The sequence below is a fragment of the Aquarana catesbeiana genome, linkage group LG03 (assembly GCF_042186555.1).
Source record: "Aquarana catesbeiana isolate 2022-GZ linkage group LG03, ASM4218655v1, whole genome shotgun sequence".
NCBI classification, from domain to species: Eukaryota; Metazoa; Chordata; class Amphibia; order Anura; family Ranidae; genus Aquarana; species Aquarana catesbeiana.
In genome coordinates, this window is record NC_133326.1 from 55,424,679 (window position 1) to 55,443,888 (window position 19,210).

At 40.5% G+C, this 19,210-nt stretch overlaps 1 protein-coding gene across 2 annotated transcripts in view; it reads left to right on the forward strand.

Annotated features, from left to right (window-relative positions):
- Nucleotides 1-18,598, forward strand: part of CRTC3 (CREB regulated transcription coactivator 3) — a 221,507-nt gene extending 202,909 nt beyond the window's left edge. For both annotated transcript variants that reach the window (XM_073618561.1, XM_073618562.1), the window contains one exon: nucleotides 1,788-18,598. In XM_073618561.1, coding sequence (XP_073474662.1) covers nucleotides 1,788-1,996 — 209 coding nt within the window. In that variant the 3' untranslated portion in view covers nucleotides 1,997-18,598. The remainder of the gene's footprint in view (nucleotides 1-1,787) is intronic.
- The last annotated feature ends 612 nt before the right edge of the window (nucleotides 18,599-19,210 follow it).

The window sequence follows — 19,210 nt, forward strand, 5'->3', positions numbered from 1 at the left end:
AAAAAAAAAAAATGTAGAGTATAAGATTTCCTATCATTTGAGCCCAGTCTTGCCACACAGAGTTAATCCACCTCTGAGCAATCCTCTTTTATTGTTCAGTGAGATAAATCTTGACAAACTGAGAAAAACTTTGTCAAATCCTCCCCCTTGCTGTGAGTGACAGGTGATTTACATCTTGTGCACTAGCCTAAGACATGCATTATTTTTTAATTCCCTCCCCCACTCCTTTCTTCAGCAGCTCTGCAAGGATTGGCTGTTCCACACCTCAGCATGATTTGGCATGCTGAAGTCATGTGGTTACTTTCCTGTCTTTTCACTGGATGTTAGAGATCATAACAGAAGTTCAGTGTAAGAAATACACAGTAGAAAATGCATATTGACAAGGGGAGTGTAGAGGTGGGCGGGGAGTCTACTGACATCACGACTCCACCCACCGAGCTCCAGACAACAGACCCGCCCACAGAATATGCAGTTTTTTGGGTCTCATAATAGACAGAGGGGAGGCATGTATATCCTTATAGATAACCCCTATGGCAGTAGTTTAGAAAGGATGACATTGGGTTTACATCCACTTTAAAGCTTTTTCTTTAAGTGACCCAGAATCCACTGGTATAAGAGTTCAGGCCAATGCGGTTCTTGGTTTTAGCTCCTCCAGCTCTCTGAGCCCACTATGGCTTGCTTCACCCATAAATATTTGTGCACGAGGCAGGGTCTGCATCCCTGTTCAAAAGTACAGCAAAAAGCTTTACCAATTCTGACTGCAAGAGATTGTTTTTAAAGTAGAACTTCACCCAAAAGTGAGTTCTGCTCCTTTGCACCCCCCCTCCCCCTCCTCAATTATTGGCACTTTTTTGGGGGGAGCAGGTATCTGGTTTTGACAGTTACCTGCTCCCACTTTCAGTCAGATCTCTGCGGCAGTCTGAGTGGAATTTCAGCCCCGCAGCCTTCTGGGGGGGGGGGGAGGAGTAATAGCATCCTATCGGTATCAATGGGAAAAATAGTGCGGCGTCATTGGGAGGAATAGTGCGCCCTCACTGGTGTTAGTGGGAGGATAGTGCCCCATTGTCTGTGTCAGTGGCGGGAACTATGCCACTCTGTTGCCGACAGGAAGGGGAATAATGCCCCAATGGTCGGACAAAAGCAGGAAAGGGCCGCAGTTTGGAGACCACTGGTCAAGACATATATCAATGTAATTAACCTAAATAAATAATAGAGTGTCTACATCAGTAGACATGATGTCTGGAACGTTCTATCCCAGTGAACTTCCCCCAGTAAGCTTATGACTGTCTTTAAAAAAAAAAAAAAGTACCAATATGAAGTACAGAGTTCATCTAGAGTTCAACTTTTAAATATACATATTTTATATCATATTTTACTCTTAAAGTTCTAGAAATAATAACTATTGTTTGGCAATAATTGCTAGTTATTAATACATATGCTAATTAATATCAATATTATGAAATATGTGGGTAAATACGAACATTCTACTACATAGTCCTGAAGTGTGGGGTACTGGGTCCGCTTCCTAATATTGGGTATAAAGCATTTTGCCGCATTTAAAGATGTGGCGTGCCGCTATTTTTATATGAGGGAAGAAGGGGTAGCAAGAAATACAGTGGAGGGGAGATAATTGTATGAGCTTAAAGGTGGTTTTCTAGATCCAAGGAGAAATGTTCTTCCAAAATGTTTGCGTTTTGGGGAAGTGCATAAATGTGCCCTCTTCGGCACAGCCTCGCCAACACAGCAAAGCTTGTTTTGATATAGTTCTCTTTGATTCTGTTTTGCAGATGATACAAACCACAGTTTATCGAAGGACATTGGAAGTGCGGTTGCAGGAGTTTCCGAACTGGGCTTTGACACAGATAATACATTTCAGTTGGATGATGAGCTGAAACTTGGACCTTTGAGCTTGGATGGTCTGAACATGTTAAGTGACCCTGACATGGTCCTGCCAGACCCCACAATAGAGGACAGTTTCCGTTCCGACAAGCTGTGATCCAGGCTGCCCATAGGGGTGCAGGCTGCTTCGTTCATTTCGTAAACAAACAGAAGGAACTTGTTCATGAAGCAACTAAGAACAAATCGTTTTGTTCAAGGCTCATTTTCTCTCCTTTGGATCAGAGCTGTTGTAATCACTTAATGGATCTTTTGACATTTTGAATGTCGGATTAAGTAGATGTACTAACTTTTTTGGAAGGAGGAGGTTTGAAGAGAAATCTGAAGAGACACTGCTTTAAACCAAGCCAGTAATTGCTACTTTGTAGATAAGCACACACAATTCTCTGTGAAATAACTTGGTTAGAAAAATTGCATATCTACATTATTAATGGTGACGTGCCATTGCCTTATCTTTTTCTACCCCTTCTTTCAGCCCTTCAAGAAACAGTTTATGGAAACTACCCGAGAGGCAACCAATTTACAAACATATTTTTGTATTGCAAAAAAACCTCAAGCACCCAGTGACAAAAACATTGACCTTGAAAGGATTACCATACTATACAATCTAAAACCACTGACCTCAACACTTACTGATTTTTTTTTTTTTTTGGTTTAAATTTGTATGTGAACTTCTGCCAATTTAGATTAAGAACTAATACTATATTATAAAAAAAAATAACTATACGACAATGAGGTATAATGCAGTAGTGCCTTAGTGCTAGCCACTTTTGTCTGACCTAAAGTGTACGTGTCCTCTTGCACACCTTGCATAAAGGCGCTGGTTGTCCAAATCAATGTGTATGAAGTTGTAGGCCATGTGTGAGGTATGGGGCACTATGAGTCTCGTAATTCCAGCATCATGCGTTCCCAGGGAAGGTAAAATATTGTTTTTGTATACAGAATGGCTTTCTTCACTGTAATATAGGCGATGGGTGCTCATGTTTATAAGCACGCTTTTAACACTTGTGTTCTGTACAATCAAATGTATTACCTATTAGTTTGCACTATATCTGAGTATTGTAACAGATCGCTGATAAATAATTCTCTATGGCAAGGCTACAATGCACAGATTGTTCCGACAGTGTCATCTGTGTTCAATCAGAACTTTTTGTATGTCCAAAGACATTTGCTTATAGTGGAACTTTAGAAAAATATCAAGGTTTAGTCTGGGTATGTACTCGGCCAAACTTGAGTGTAATTTTAAATTAATGCTAATTCAAATATTTCAGATTACTATTGTAGTAATCCCATAATTGTGTATACACCAGAAATCTGACTGAACGTAGATGAACTTTTAAGAAGGTTGTTTTACTGAAACTGGAGCACTCAGAATCTGGTGCAGCTGTACGTGGTAGCCAATCAGCTTCTTACTTCAGCTTGTTCAATTAAGCTTTGGCAACAAAAAAAAAACCTGAAAGCTGTTTCGTTTATATGCAGAACTGCACCAGATTTTGCAATCTCCATTTTAGTAAATCAATGCCATAATTTGCCAGAGGTCGAATCGCAATACCAACAGAATTAGAAATATTATTTGCAAGAAACTATTTGGCTTGAGTTCCACTTCAGTGACTTTATATAGATAACCGCATTATTCAGTTGTATACATTTTAGGTGGCTAGGCAGCCTCCCTCGCTGGCTGTGAAATTTAGCTGTGATGGGTACGGCCCTTGTAACAAATTCCCCTTTGATAGGCAAGTCATCCTGAGACGCGTTCTCAGTTTGAGGTTCACATCTGTAGGTTCTCTCTCTGGGTGTGATTTCCTGGTGTTTAGGAAGAGCGGAGTAGGAAAAATCTTCTGAGAGTAATAACAAACCAGCAAGTGATTGAACCCTCCAGTATGCACCCAAAATTGGAAATCTAAGTTGAATAAAGTCGCCATGCAAAATTCATGTGTTCATACATGTATTAGTGATAAGTGTTTGCTTTATATAGGATTGTCGGCATGTTCACCATCCCGCATTGTGATATTAGGGTTGCATTATGAAAAGCTAACTGAAAAAAGACTGCTGTAGGACATAGAGCAGTTTATGTCACAGCTAACAAAACTATTTTTTTTTTATTTTTTTTGTTCCAAGATGGCAACTTTTTTTATTAGGTTTTGTATCCAATTTGCTAGAACTAATTTGCACTTTTGTTTTGGTAAGTGAGCAGTAGGGTACCAGTGCAATCATACATTTTTTTCTGATTATTAGACTTTAGTCCCCTCTAGCTAAACAAGGAATTTCACTTCGTATATATAAATACTTTTTTTTTTTAACAGAGCAACCAATATATTTTTAATCTTTGTCTACAGAAATGGTTACAACTACAACTTTGGGTTATCTGTTCCTTTGGTGGGTAAGGTTCATTTTGTTGTTCTTGGCCATCTATACAATTTTAGAAACTAACTTTGAATTTAAAAAACTACTTTTATATGGCTACTATAATAACGAGGTCTACTTTCCTGAGGTTTAAAGATGGCACTAAAATCTGGAGCAGCCTAGTGATCCTTTAGGATCTTTTTTAGGACTTTGGGTGGAACATCAGATTAGTAATACAAGCCTGCATTCATTTTGCACCCAGCTCCTGTGAGAACATAGTCTTTGTGATTGAAGCCTTATGCTCAGTGACTTTTTGCTGAGGTGTGACCTTAGCACAGTGTGTAAATGAGCAGATTGCTTGCAGTATAAATAAAATAATTTAGCGTCCAGGATTAAAATTGCCCATTTTACTTTTGTTTTAGACTAGCCGTGAACGATTGAATCGACTGCCAGGTGTGACATTCAATCCACCTCATAGTGGGGTGATGACAAGCTCTTCCAAAGTTAAGATTGATTGCTTTCACTGCCAGAAAATTTTCCAACATTTTGGAAAATCTCCCAGAAACCTGGTCTGTACTTCCCTCTTGTAGGAAAGAAAGGACAAAAATCTGTTGCATTGTCTCATTATGTGAGTTACACAATACAGGGGCAGTTCCTGGCTCTACCAAGGATGACCCTATGTCTCCATGCCTGTTGTGTTCAATGAGATATCTGCCAGCATTACTCCTGCTGAGTCCTCACACCTTCAGACAGGCTAGTGAAAGAATGTTCAGGAATCATTTCAGAACTCCAAAGCATGCATATGCATTATTACTGTATGACAGCAAGAAATCCATCTTAAACTAGAGTTTTGCCTATCCGAAAGGATTCACCTTAAGAAGTCTTAGCATGCATAGGTCTAACTAGCCACATTTTGCCTAAGAAAACTGGCCATATAGAAATAAGGAAGCCCCCATTGCTGAATTATTTTTGAAGATGCAACTTTGTCTGTTGGCGATTCAATGACTTGGAACAAACCTGTGTATGTGGAATGGCAGTGCAGTTCATATTCAGCTGCACGCTTTGGCTCTATAACTCGCTATGTAGAAGAGCAAAGATGAGGATGTCCCTGCTGAAATTGCCTCTTCAAAAACTTTGTGCTGACAGCTTTTGGATATTATCCAGATGAATTCCTTTTTAGGGCCCTTTCACACTATTGCACTGCAGTAACAGGTGGCACCCCAACATACTTTGCTGATAGATGTGCACTGTAACAACACATTAGCTTGTTTTGTGGTGCACTGCCAAAATGCTACATGTACTTTTTTGATGTGTTAACACTCATGTTCTAATACAGTGCAATAGTATCAATGGGCCCTTGAGGATTTAAGTGATCCATGCAAGGGTGATTAAGCAGATTTTCTTGGTAAGGGTATTATGTGTACTAGTGTTGTTGACCTTCTATGCTAGTTGCATGGCTCTCTGGTTTCAATACATTGGGGTTCTGATCTGGAGCCAGTAGTCGGGTCAGTACAGTCAGTTATGTCACAGCTAGTAATCTGTATACTTATTCTCAACTAGTACTGAAAACATGCTGATTGGGGGTGAAGAGTACAGACTGTAAGTGATTATCACTCCTGCTCAGTCAGAGCAAGCCCTAACAAAAAAATTATCCACGAATAAAGGGGTAGTGCAGGCACCTTGCTTAGGCCATACCAGGTGCAAATTTCTTTCCTGCAACCACAATTCTTTTCAGAACATCATCAAGGGCAACCTAAAGATTTCCCTCTGTCCAGATTTCCCTTACTGGCGTAACATGGACTTACTGCAGCCAATCGTATATCTGCTTTCATTAGCCGGATTAGATAGAACATCTAAAGGACCCATTCACTGGTAGAAGTAGAAGAAATTCACATTTACTTAATTTAATTTATTAAAAGAAAAATTAAAAGCTCAAGTAAAATCTATTTAGCATGCAGTAAAATGCTATTGGTGTACAAAAGTATTTTGAAAACAGCATTTGTGTTACATGAAATAGAAATCCAGCAATTTGAAAATGCGCGAGAGCGGAAATCTTTCCACCTATCGGGTATAATAATATATAAGAATGCTGTATGTATTTTCTATTGCAAAATTTCAACTTCTGCTTAACATTTTCCAACTGGCTTGTTGGATAAAATTGGATTTCTGCGTTAAATTTATTCTCATTTCTGGCACTTTAAATCTTGCCCGTTGTCTCTTTTGGAAACCTGGGCCGTCATGTAGACGGGAGTGATTTGCCCCCAGCGGGGTGATATTCAGGATCAATACTATACACAAACTATATATCTTTTTGAGTTGCAGAAGAATAGTTTCACTAGTGCCTTACTGGGTTCTCCATAGAGGTGATCATTCTGAAATACCTTGTCCATGTGAATGCTGAATTGTGACCTTTTGTGATATAATGGCTAATACCATTCAGTTGAATTTTGAACTGTCACTTCTTCCAGCATTAAAGGCAGGCACTGGGCGTTAAGAATGGTCACTTTTCTTAATGGAATTGGGTGGGGGGAGGAAATCCTAGATCTGTGAAAGCAAGGCAAAATTAAACCGGCAGTATGTTCTCAGACAATTCAGTCCATGCAGGCCAAAGCAACAGGTTTACTCGACGGCCTCCCTCCCCACCTGTACACACCTTTATGCTTTCCTGTTCTTCAGCAATCAACAGCAAAGAGAAATACCCCATACTGCCAGGTATGGGAAGCATGTAAATCACTCCCCTTCCTTCCTCTTGACAGTGCTGGCGCTTACTCATTGGCCACTTGGGCACCCATCAGTGTCACATGAGGGTTAAAGGAGGGCCCTTAGACCTGTGTAAGCTCCACGTCACAATCTAAAGCTTACACTGGGCTTTTTTTTTTTAGTCCCAACAGTCAAAGCTTCAGGGGAAAAGCACAGGTTCACTTTAAAGCAATTTGGATCCCAAATTCATCATCTTGGCCACTTGGTTGGAAAGTTTTTCAGCTGATTGGAAAAAAGCTTTGTTTAGGGATAAACCTTTTTCAGGCTGCAGTAGTAAAAAAAAAAAAAAAAAAAAAAAAACCCACAATCCTATACTTATATTGACATGTTTAGAAATAATAATCCTAGATAAGGTCAGGCCTCAGACGATTTGTGGCGCTATATAACATCCTTGGTATAGAAGCAGGAATTAACTGATACATGGAGAAGCATTTAATAAGAGAGAAACTTTTCCATCTGTCAAAACAATATAAAAATCTGACAACAGACCGTTGTCCGCCGAAAATTTACTAGCCTGCCATCCAACATTTGTTGGCGGAAAGTTGGACAACAATTGTCTGATGAAGCGTACTAACGGTCGGATTTTAGGCAAACAGTCTGTCCTCACACAATTCCAGGACAAAAATCCGATCGTGTGTACGACACTCAGCGGCTCTTTAAAGATCAGAATATTTTGTGGTTATGCAAGGCGACTCCCAAGCCTGAAGTCAACTGGTTACATGCATGACAAGAAAGGGGATCATATGTCCTCCCAAATCCTTTTCTCTGCAGGGCAGGAATAAACTATAATTATTGCTTTACTCGTAATTTTTTTTAGAAAACACAAAAGGCTTTTTTTTTTTTTTTTATCTATATACTAAAAGACATTTCTATCTTAAGGGCTGACTTTTAGGGGCTTAAAACTGGAGCAATGAAAAATGGTTTTGCTGTTTCCGGATTTGCTTATCTAATGCTGGTGTAAGATTAAAGCTAAACCCAATTATTTGCTTTGTGCAGCAGCCAATTTTCATTCTCTAGTTTATTTGGTCTATAAATCAGCAGGTCTGTCATCCATGTTGCGCTGTAGTAATTTAAGGGCAATGTCGGCTGTACATTATTGTATAAAGAAATAAATATTTACAGCTATAATGAAGTCTGTAGCCGAAAGAGGACATGTACGTGTGTTGTGTGTGTGTGTGGGCTGTGTGTGCGAATGCTCAGTACTTTATATTTTACTGCCATTTTTGGTCCTCTGTTCTTGTCTGCTGTTGTGTTCTTATACATGTGGAAATGGTAATGAAATGGCTTTCCTATTCAAGAGTTTGTACTCCATCTTATTTTGTGACTTACTATATTATTTCAGTGCTCATCGTCTATGACACATGTAGGGGCAGAAAGGGTCCTGGACCCGGGGCACATAAATCCTCTGGTCTATTCCTCCCAGCCAGGATGGGGCAGGGTACAAAGTGATAGGTACAGTGACAATATGGATTGCACTGCCTGTTTGGGATCTCTGTATGCAGATGCTCTAAAATGCAAGCAGTATATCCATGCTAGTTAGTAATGTTAGGGAACAGGGCAGAGCGTGCAGTCAATAAGCATTGTCAGCATACCTGTCCAGACTCTCAGGAACCTGGATGGGAAGCATCTTATACTACCCCCACCCCATCCCTTGGGTCACATAGCAGCCATGGCAGAAGTTCTTGTCCTGAGCACAGGTCTAAAACCAGTGCTGGCTGGTAAACCGTGGTACAGGCTTGTTCTTTTAGACATGGCAAACATGAGTGCAAATTGCAGGAACTCATAACTAAGATGTCAGGTTAATATACTTGCAGTGCATAAAATAAGGCTGATGTCACACAAGTGATCCTGTTGTTGGTGGCAAATTTATCAAGTGGTTTTCTGCTTTATAGTGTTGCTCTCTTGCTAGCTGGACCAGTGAGGTGTGTGTTCTCTTGTTGATCCCTTGCTAGCAAGAGAGATTTGGCATTTATCCACACCAGCAAGGGAGAGATATCAGTGAGATAATGAAAGCCTCTTCTGGTTGACACTCATGTGGACATCAGCCTTAATCTGTCACAATACAGAGGTTACTTTTAGTCAAGGCCACAGGTCATCAAACTGTTCAGTAGATGCAGAGGTTGAGGCCTATAATTTTTAGTGCAGTTCTTCACTATTTCCGTAAAGTCTAGTATGGCCCTGCCCTTTCTATGGAGTATCCCCATTGGATATTTAAAGATCCATTGAAGGATAAGTTCACCTTTACAAAAATAATTTTATATATTTATAATATAATATATATATATATATATATATATATATTTTTTTTTTTGCTAGGAGCCTGTAAAGCATTGCACCCACAATCAGCAGATCTTTGGTATAATGCCACGGTCCTGCAAGACTGTCTGCCCGTACCTATGATATTTACAGGCAGTCACACGCTGACAGGAAGACTCTACTAGAGCGCTTAACAGTGCCCTGGTAGTTCATTCAGACCTACAAGCAGACAGCCACAAAGGATGTTGGTACTTGTCGTTTTCACATTTACAGAACACTGTGAATGAATGACGCAGCCGGATGGGCAGAGCCCCGCATGGCTGCGGTTTATTAGATTGTGACAGCGAGCAGGGGAGAAGATCCCCCTGGTTATGATTAAGCAAATTTTTTTTTCGTGAAACGCGTCAACCATGGTGCTGCTGCTCCTCTGTATTGTGAGTGTACCATGAATATATCTTTGATATCTACCATGAATTTTATGGAATAAAGTTTTCATCTTTTGCAATCTGGAGTGCGGTCATCTTCTCTTTGGAGAAGATCCCCTGCTCGCTGTCCAAACTCCCTGAATATGGGTGTAAGGTAACCTGTTACAAAAGGTGAACTTATGCTTTAAGGAATGTGGGCATTTTTGAGGACAACCAGGAAAGTTAAAATTTGCATGGGATTTTTGGCTGATTTTTATCTGAACCTACTCATCGGTTTAAAGATGTCATTATATGCTCTGTATCAGTGACCGGCTTTAAGGCCCCATTCACACTAGCGCGTTTTTTGATGCATTTTGCATTTTGCAGAAATGCACGGGAATTTTTTAACATGGGTTCCTATGGAACATGTTCACATCAATGCTTTTTTGTATCTCTGCGTTTTTGGAAAGGGTCGGGGACTTTTTTTCATGCAAAAAGCAGCGTTTTGCATGTAATGGTTTTCAATGGACAAGCATCAAAAACGCAAGTGCACCGTTTTTGCACCGTTTTTGCACCGTTTTTGCCGTTTTTTTTTTTTTTTTTATTTTTTTTTTTTTGTAATTTTTTTTTAAGACTGTAAAAAAAAATGAAAAAAAAAAAAAAACGCAAAACGCAAATCGCGGCAAAAACGCCGCAAAAACGCGGCAAAAACGCGGCTCAAAAACGTGGCAAGCATGAAAAAAAACCCTCCAAAAACGCTCAAAAGCAACATGCATAGGTGTGAATCGAGCCTAAGGGCCTTCACATTGATGCACTTGGTAATAGGTGTTGGTGTGCTGAGATGCCATCTGAATGGTTTCCCAACTCGCCTTGCTGATGGACATGTGTGGCAGTGCAACATAGTAATGTCTATTGCAGTCTGCTGCCGAAAATGCTACATGCACCTTTTTTGGTGTGTCAGGGAGGTCATTTAAATGAATGGGCTTCCTTAATGCAATGTATGTTAACACACATGTGCAGACCCAGTTATGTAAAGTGAATGGGCCCTTACTTGAGTTTGCAATGGGTTACTGCACTTTGTACATTATTGCTCCATTGCAGGCATCTTACCGAATGAACCCACTTGAGTTATTTGGTGTGTGACATGCCAATGAATAATACCACCTTTGTTGACCCTAAAATGGAATTTTAGAATACCAATGAACGTTGTATACATTAGGATCATGTACATGTATTCTGTATGGGCAAAATAATCATAGTTAGTAGGTGAGGGGTTTAGAGTTCGGCACAAACCTCTATTGGTGAGATGATTTCAGATCTCTATCGTGGGTAAGACTGCCCCTTTCAGAAAAAGACCATCTTTGATTTGGTCACTGTCTGGATTAAAGGGATATGCAGTTTCTAGGATATACCTTCCTCATTGTATGCTCGTTATTTAGTTGCTATGACAACGTGTGCACTTAAGGATGCACTTATCAGATGTGTTTAAAAAAAGATGTTTTATTGTAGAGATTTTGTATTGTAATTAAGAATGTTTAGTCTTTTCAGTATATCATATTGTAAGTAATTTATGTTAAATGACATTTCTTTTAGTCCTTGGTATAATGTTTGTCCACAGTTAAGCAATGGATTTTTATTTTTTGTTCATCCTTATTTTCCATTTCCATGACACAAGCATTATTTATGCATCTAGGTTTTTACTGATTTTAATAGGCATTGTGTTTAAACATTTTCTTTGCCAAAGGGATTAAAGGGCTGCAATATCTGGTTGTAAAGGATTGAGTGAACTTTGTGCATTGATAATAGATGTGTAAGTCGTATTATTTCATTAGCCGTCCTTGACATTTTCCTGTTATGACTGCTGGGCTGTTTTGGCATCCTTTGAATTAACATAATATATTGGACTCTTCCCAAAGACTTTAGTACAGAGTCCCTGTTCATTCATACCTTGTAGAATCTGTTCCAATTCTAGAGAATGCATTGACAGATGTGCAGTCCACTGTTATAAACCAGGTGTGACGTACACAGCAGAACATCGAATTATCCATGCCGTAGCTCTACTTCCGTGTAGGAACTGGCAGAGGCCTTTTTTTTTTTTTTTTTTGCGAACAACTATCAAGCTTGGGCAGATTTATTCCTGGTTTATGTTAGAGGTTTAACTGCTCTCTAATCTTTCCCATGAAAGAATGAGCATTAGAAGGACAGGCACTTCACATCCAAAGTGATGCTCAGAAAGCCTTTGTATTTTCGTCCTTGAGGGATTGGAGCTTCGACGGTTAATATTTTGTGTGCATGAACACAACTTTATTCTACCCCCTTGTCCACACAGGCTTTTGATTGTTTAAGAGCAGTATACAGCCGCGTACACACGACCGGACTTTATGGCATACTTGGTCCTGCGGACCGGAGTCCGTTGGACAATTCGATCGTGTGTGGGCTCCAGCGGACTTTTTTTCTCCAAAAGTTCGACGGACCTAGAAATGAAACATGTTTCAAATCTTTTTGACGGACTCTAGTCCAGTCAAAGTCCGCTCGTCTGTATGCTAGTCCAACAGACAAAAACCGACGCTAGGGCAGTCCGTCAAAGTCTGCCGCACAAAGTCTGCCATAAAGTCCGGTCATGTGTACGCGGCATAAGAGTGACGTCTGCCAAACTTTAGACCATCTTCAAGCAGCTTTGTTTGAAGCCTTTAAGGCTGAACTCCAGGGATGGTATATTATGCCTTACCTTGGCACAATGCAGTTATGTATTATATTATTTACTTATATTGTAAAGCGCTGCGTAAACTGTTGGCGCTATATAAATCCTGTATAATAATAATAATAATTATGTTTATGTGATACCCAGTTGGGGCTTTAAAGAAGCTTAAATCACTGTGGTAGTCTGAGATAATACATTGATGGCCCTGATCTTTCGGGTGCTGTGCTGCTGCCCTTCTGCGTGTCACAGCTACCATTCAGAGAATGCCTTGCATGTTTCTCAATGAATGCTAAGAGTTCTCTGATTGGACGGGGTGGAGAGCAGAGGCAGTGATGTCGCTATCCCTACCTCATCCAATCAGAGAATGCTTTGCATGGTTTGAAAGAAATGCAAGGCATCCTGAATGGCAGCGGAAGGGCAGTCTCTCGACACGGCACTTGGAAGACAGCTGCTATCACTGTAGTAGTAGTTTGAGCTTCCACAGAGACTAATTGGGTATCATTAAAGATGCTAGCAGGCTTTAGTAGGACACCTGCTAGCAGTTTGTTTAACCACTTCAGCCCCGGAAGGTTTACCTTCCTTCATGACCAGGCCATTTTTGTGATACGGCACTGTGTTACTTTAACTGACAATTGCGTGGTCATGCGATGCTGTACCCAAATTTAAATTTATGTTCTTTTTTTCCCCCCACAAATAGCTTTCTTTTGGTGGTATTTGATCACCTCTGCATTTTTTTTTATTTTTTGCACTATAAACAAAAGCCTGACCATTTTGAAAAAAATGTAAAAAATCTAATTTCTTCATCAGTTTTAGCCAATATTTACTCTGCTACATATTTTTGGTAAAAAAAAAATCCCAATAAGCATATATTGATTGGTTTGCGCAAAAGTTATAGCGTCTACAAACTGGCTGACATATTTATGGAATTTTTATTTTTTTTTATTTCTTTAACTAGTAATGGCGCCGATCAGCAGATTTTAGCGGAACTGTGACATTTCAGCGAACAAATCGGACACTAAGGGACACTTTTAATACTTTTTGGGGACCAGTGACACTAATACAGTGATCAATGCTAAATCATATGCGCTGTCACTGTACTAATGACACTGGCTGGGAAGGGGTTAACATCAGGGGCAATCAAAGGGTTAAGTGTGCTCCTAGGGAGTGCTTGCTAACTGGGGGGGGGGGGGCTAATGCTGCGACTGAAAGAAGACTGAGAGCCGTGTTTCTGCTTTGCGAAACACAACATCTCTGCTTTGCAGAAACACTCTCTCCATCTTCCCCCCTCCCAGAACAGCAGTCTGCCTTGTTTACATAGGCAGGCCGCCGTTCTGCCTCTCCTGTGAATGATCGCGGCTGCTGAAACGGCTAATTGGCTCCCACTGTGTCCAATTACAGCAAGAGTGGGTCGTCAGCGTCGCACGCACCCCCCAGACCCACTGCGCAAAATCATGTACCTGTGCGTGATTTCGCTTAGGAGGGCCACACTGCCGCAGTATGTCTGTGTGGGGTGGTCCTTAAGTGGTTAAAGTGATGGCCAGCACTCCCACATTGCAATCCCATTTAAAGGATAAGTTCACTTTTTAAAAAAAAACCGCTGTCGGACCTTGTAGTCTTTCATTAACAGAGGACTGTGAATGAGGGACTCGGCTGGGTGGGCCGAATCCCGCACGGCCGCGTCCTTTTTATTTTTTGAATTGTCGCAGCAGACATGGGGAGAATATTCCCAGTCTGCTGTCATGTCGGGGGGGGGCGGCATAAGGGGCCGGTGCATTCATAATATGTTACATGTTACACCCTGAATATGGGTGTAACATGTTATGAAAGGTGAACTTATTCTTAAGGAAGAAAAAAACCCTACTATATTTGTGTTCCCATTCACATGAATAAGAACATTTTGAAATGAGAGGAAACTCAATCTGTCACTATTGACAAAAGGGACACACAGAGTTCCCCTCAGTAATATACAATGCAGAGACCCAGCTCCTCGATGTTTACTTCTTTGTAAGGACAAATCCAGTTTACAACAGATAATGAGATGTTCCAGCATGGCACAGAGAAGGTTATTGTAAATATCAATGTCTTTTCCCTACATCTGTTCAAAGTGCAGAATTTACACAGGATCTCTTAGCTCTAAAAAGCAAGGGGGCGGAGAGCAGAAGTTACAACGGTGAGGAGAGCTGATTGGAGGGAAGTGACACACCCACTTCACGCAACACACAGGAACAGAGCTGAGGCTGTCAATCAGCTGGAGATCCCTCCCCTGTCACCATTTTCCTCTTGGTGTCAGGAAAGTGACTCATGCTGATAGGAGGAAGGAGGCAGCAGACAGAAATGACACTTAGTGCTCTTAACTGAGACAAGTACACACTATAGAGGGATATGCTTTGTTCATATTTTATATGTTCGGTTTACAACCACTTTAAGATCTGTGTTAACCGCTTCTGGACCAGCCGCTGCAGTTTCACTGCGGCAGGATTACTCCCCTGGGCAAAACGACTTTACCTTACGTCGCTTTGCCCTTTGGACACTAGGGGGCGCGTGTGCCTCCGGAGCCGATGCGATGACCGCCGGGCACCGGCGATCGTTTGTGACAGAGCGAGAACCGGGATCTGTGTGTGTAAACACACAGATCCCGGTTCTCTCAGGGGAGAAATGACTGATCGTGTGTTCATACTGATTATGAACACCGATCTTTCATCTCTTCTAGTCAATCCCATCCCCCCACAGTTAGAACACAGAGAGGGAACACAGTTAACACCTTGATCGCCCCCTAGTGTTAACCTCTTCACTGCCATTTATACAGTAATCAGTGCATTTTTATAGCACTGATCGCTGTAAAATTGTCACTGGTCCCAAAAATGTGTCAAGTGTCTGCCGCAATATCGCAGTCCCAATAAAAATCGCTGATCACCGCCATTACTAGTAATAATAATAATAAAAATGCCATAAATCTATCCCCCATTTTGTAGGCGCTATAACTTTCGTGCAAACCAATCGATATACGCTTATTGCGATTTTTTTTTTTTTTTTTTTCTTTTTTTTACCAAAAATATGTAGAATATATATTGGCCTAAACTGAGAAAAAATGTGTTTTTTGTTTAAAAATTGGGATATTTATTATAGCAAAAAGTAAAAAGATATTGTTTTTTTTCAAAATTGTTGCTCTTCTTTTGTTTATAGCGCAAAAAATAAAAACCACAGAGGTGATCAAATACCACCAAAAGAAAACTCTATTTGTGGGGGGAAAAAACGTCAATTTTGTTTGAGTACAACATCGCATGACCGTGCAATTGTCAGTTAAAGCGACGCAGTGCCGTATCGCAAAAAAAATGGCCTGGTCATTGAGCAGCCAAATCTTCCAGGGCTGAAGTGGTTAAACATCGCCATACCAGAAGCTTTATTTAAGGCTTCAACAAAACTGCTCAGAGCTTCTCAAAAACATTAGAGCTTGATCAGACATGCTTTAAACTCTGAAGAGCAACCTGCATTCAGATCACTGTTAGGAGAGCATTTGACAGGTGGTGAGGAAGTGTTGTATCAACACCTCACCATCTGCTTTAGCCCCGCACTAGTGCATCGCAGCCATGTGGGGCACTTGTAGAGTGGTTCTATTAACCTGAATGGATTGTGCTCAGTGGGCGCTACACCCGCTGAAAGTGACAAGGGGTATAAATCCTGCCACGTTATGTGTACACCCTTAACCACTGCCTCCGCAGCTAAAGGGGGAGTGGTTGGGGTGTTGCTAAAAATGTGGTTTAACCACAGGGATTTACTGCTGCCCAACTGCTAGTCTGAATACTTTGATGACGCCTGTGTGAACAAGGCCTTTTAAGTTTGAAGTTTTTGGAAAATGTTACGTAGGTTTATTTGCTAAATGAAAGAACCATGTTTGTATTTTACTACGGTGCTCTAATCCTTCCATGTTGGTGGAAACATGAATCCATCTGCAGTCAGTGGGTTTTCATCAGCCCGCTGTTTCAAAATACTAGGGAATAAAATAATTTAAAGCTGAACTCTAACTATGATCTATGTTGCCTAGCTGCATTTGTCCAGCTTGGCCCAATTTAAGTATACTAGGGGTGCTTATAAGTACTGAGCCTTTCCCAGAAGAAATGGATCTAGGAAGCTGTGAATTGCAGGGTGTACTGGCCAATTTGTCTATATTCAATGGTACCTATGATTTTAACTTATCTTTGTTTTTCAGGTCCAAAGTGAACATGGCAGCACCTCCAGAAAAATTCAATGTGGAAGAGCATAGGACCATAATCAAGTCCCTGTTTCTCCAAGGGAAAGGTACGAAGCAGATCCATGATGAAATGTCACAAACTTTGGGTGACAATGGCCCCTCATACAACGTTGGGTTGTCAATTTTTAAACTGGCCACTTTGGTGTTGAAAGTGAGAAACCCAGTGGAAGGCATGTTTCTGTCCCTGTGCCTGCAAATGTGAAAGCCATCTATGACATGATCATGGAGGACCGTCGAATTTCAGTCAAACGTATTGCTACATATCTGGGAATATCACGTGAGAGAGTTGGTGCCATTATCCACAACGACTTGGAAATGAGAAAGCTTGCAGCAAAGTGGATCCCAAAACTTTTGACTTTTGCAGGCACAGAAACAGGCCTTCCACTGGGTTTCTCACTTTCAACACCGAAATGGCCAGTTTTAAAATTGACAACCCAATGTTGCATATGAAGGGCCATTGTCACCAAGGTTGTGACATTTCATCATGGATCTGCTTCGCACCTTTCCCTTGGAGAAACAGGAACTTGATTATGGTCCTATGCTCTTTTTCTGGAGGTGCCGCCATGTTCACCTTGGACCTGAAAAAGAAAGATAAGTTAAAATCATAGGTAGTTACTTTTTGCACCATTGAATATAGGCAAATTGGCCGGTACACCCTGCAATTTACAGGTTCCTTGCTCAATTTTTCCTGGGCAAGGCTCAATACTTATCGGCACCCCCTCTTACATAGCTCATACTCGAGGGTCCACTGGGGAAGCTGACAATCACTGTAGTAGTCATTTCAGTTATGTCTACGATCTTCCTGGTCCACACAGGTTCTATGCAAGCCACTGTTCCACTGCACATTGTCCACAGGGGTCACTCGCCATTGTCACCATTCATAGACCACCTTGTATTTTTTCCAATGAATGCAAAGCATTCTCTGATTAGTCGTGGTGGAGAGGAGGGACAGTGACATCACAACCTCCACCTTATCCAATCAAAATGCCTTGTAATATTTAAAAAAATACAAGGCATTCTCTGGATGGCAGCAGTAAGTGTACCCCTCGTGGTTAGTGTGCAGAGGGGAAGCCGCTTGCACAGTCCCCCGAAGAGCTGGCGCTACTACAGTGACAGCCGCCATCTTCAGTGTCCTGTGTAAGCATTTTAAGTAATATAACAGCACAAACCTCCCTGAAAATAAGCCCAATTTCTTCTTTACATGCCTTGCTTATTCCTGTAAAAATGAAATATAGCTCACACCAATTATCAGCCCAAACCACAATTCTCACCAGGAGTCATTTCCATTAATACAGGATATCCATACAAGCAATGTGTCTGCTCAGCAGAAAATGTAATGGTATAAAGAAACAATGGTACAAGGCCTATTTGTTTGCAAACGCAATTCTTTATTATCCATTTTCTGCAGTTTACATTGGCTTAGCGTTTTTGTTTTATTGCAAAAAAACAAAAAAAAAACAAACACTTCTGTGTTCTAGGAACTGCCAATATTTTAGGCTTATTGTCCCTTTTTAGGCACACGTGTTTTCTATTAAAATCAGTGGAAATGCACGTTGGCATTCATTTTTGTTGATTTAAGAGAAAAAGCATGTGCCTTACAACAGAACGAATGCAACTTAAATGCTTTTCTCACAGGTCATCGAACATATTTCATTTAGCTACCAACTTGGCATACATTACTTGTGTTAATGGGGCAGATCTTTTTAAACTGCTCACTTCACTAATGCCTTAATGTGCCAATAGCATAAAGCATTACACAACCTTATCCCCCTAATGTGCTAAGATCGTACCCTACCAATAGTAATAATACCGGGCTGTTTCAGGGTTTCATTTAGTTGGACTGAAAGCAAATGTCTTATGCGAGTTTCCCTCACTTGTTTCTCTTGTAAAATGTACAGTGGTATTTAAAACATGCAGTTCATGAATATAGTTTTCTGTTTTGTAAAGCATCATTTTGCATCTTTCATAATTAAATTGCTGCAAATAAAATTCTATTGTTGCATGTTCTTCTTTCAGCATCCCCTCAAATGTTTACTTGCAATACGTTTTATTTTTTTTTAACCACTTCCATACCGCGCAAATTCTGACACTTCTCTTCTACATGAGAAGTGTCATACTTTTTTTTGCTAGAGAATGTACTCAGAATCCCCAAGCATTATATATATAGATATATAGATATATATTTAGCAGACACCCTAGGGAATAAAATGGCAGTCATTGCAACTTTTTATGTCACACGGTATTTGTGCGGTGATTTTTCAAACGCTATTTTTTTGGGAAAAAAAACATTTTCATGAATAAAGAAAAAACAAAACAGTATAGTTAGCCTTTTTTTTTTTTTTTTTTTTTTTGTATAATGTGACAGATGATGTTACGCGGAGTAAATAGATCACATGTTATGCTTTAAAATAGTGCACACTCCTATGGTGGCAAACTTCGGTACTTAAAAATCTATATAGGCGGTTTAAAATTTTTTACACGTTACCTGTTTAGAGTTACAAAGGAGTCTAGTGCTAGAATTATTGCCCTTGCTCTACCGCTCACGGTGATACCCCATGTGTGGTTTGGACGTCGTTAACATATGCGGGCACGACTTACGTA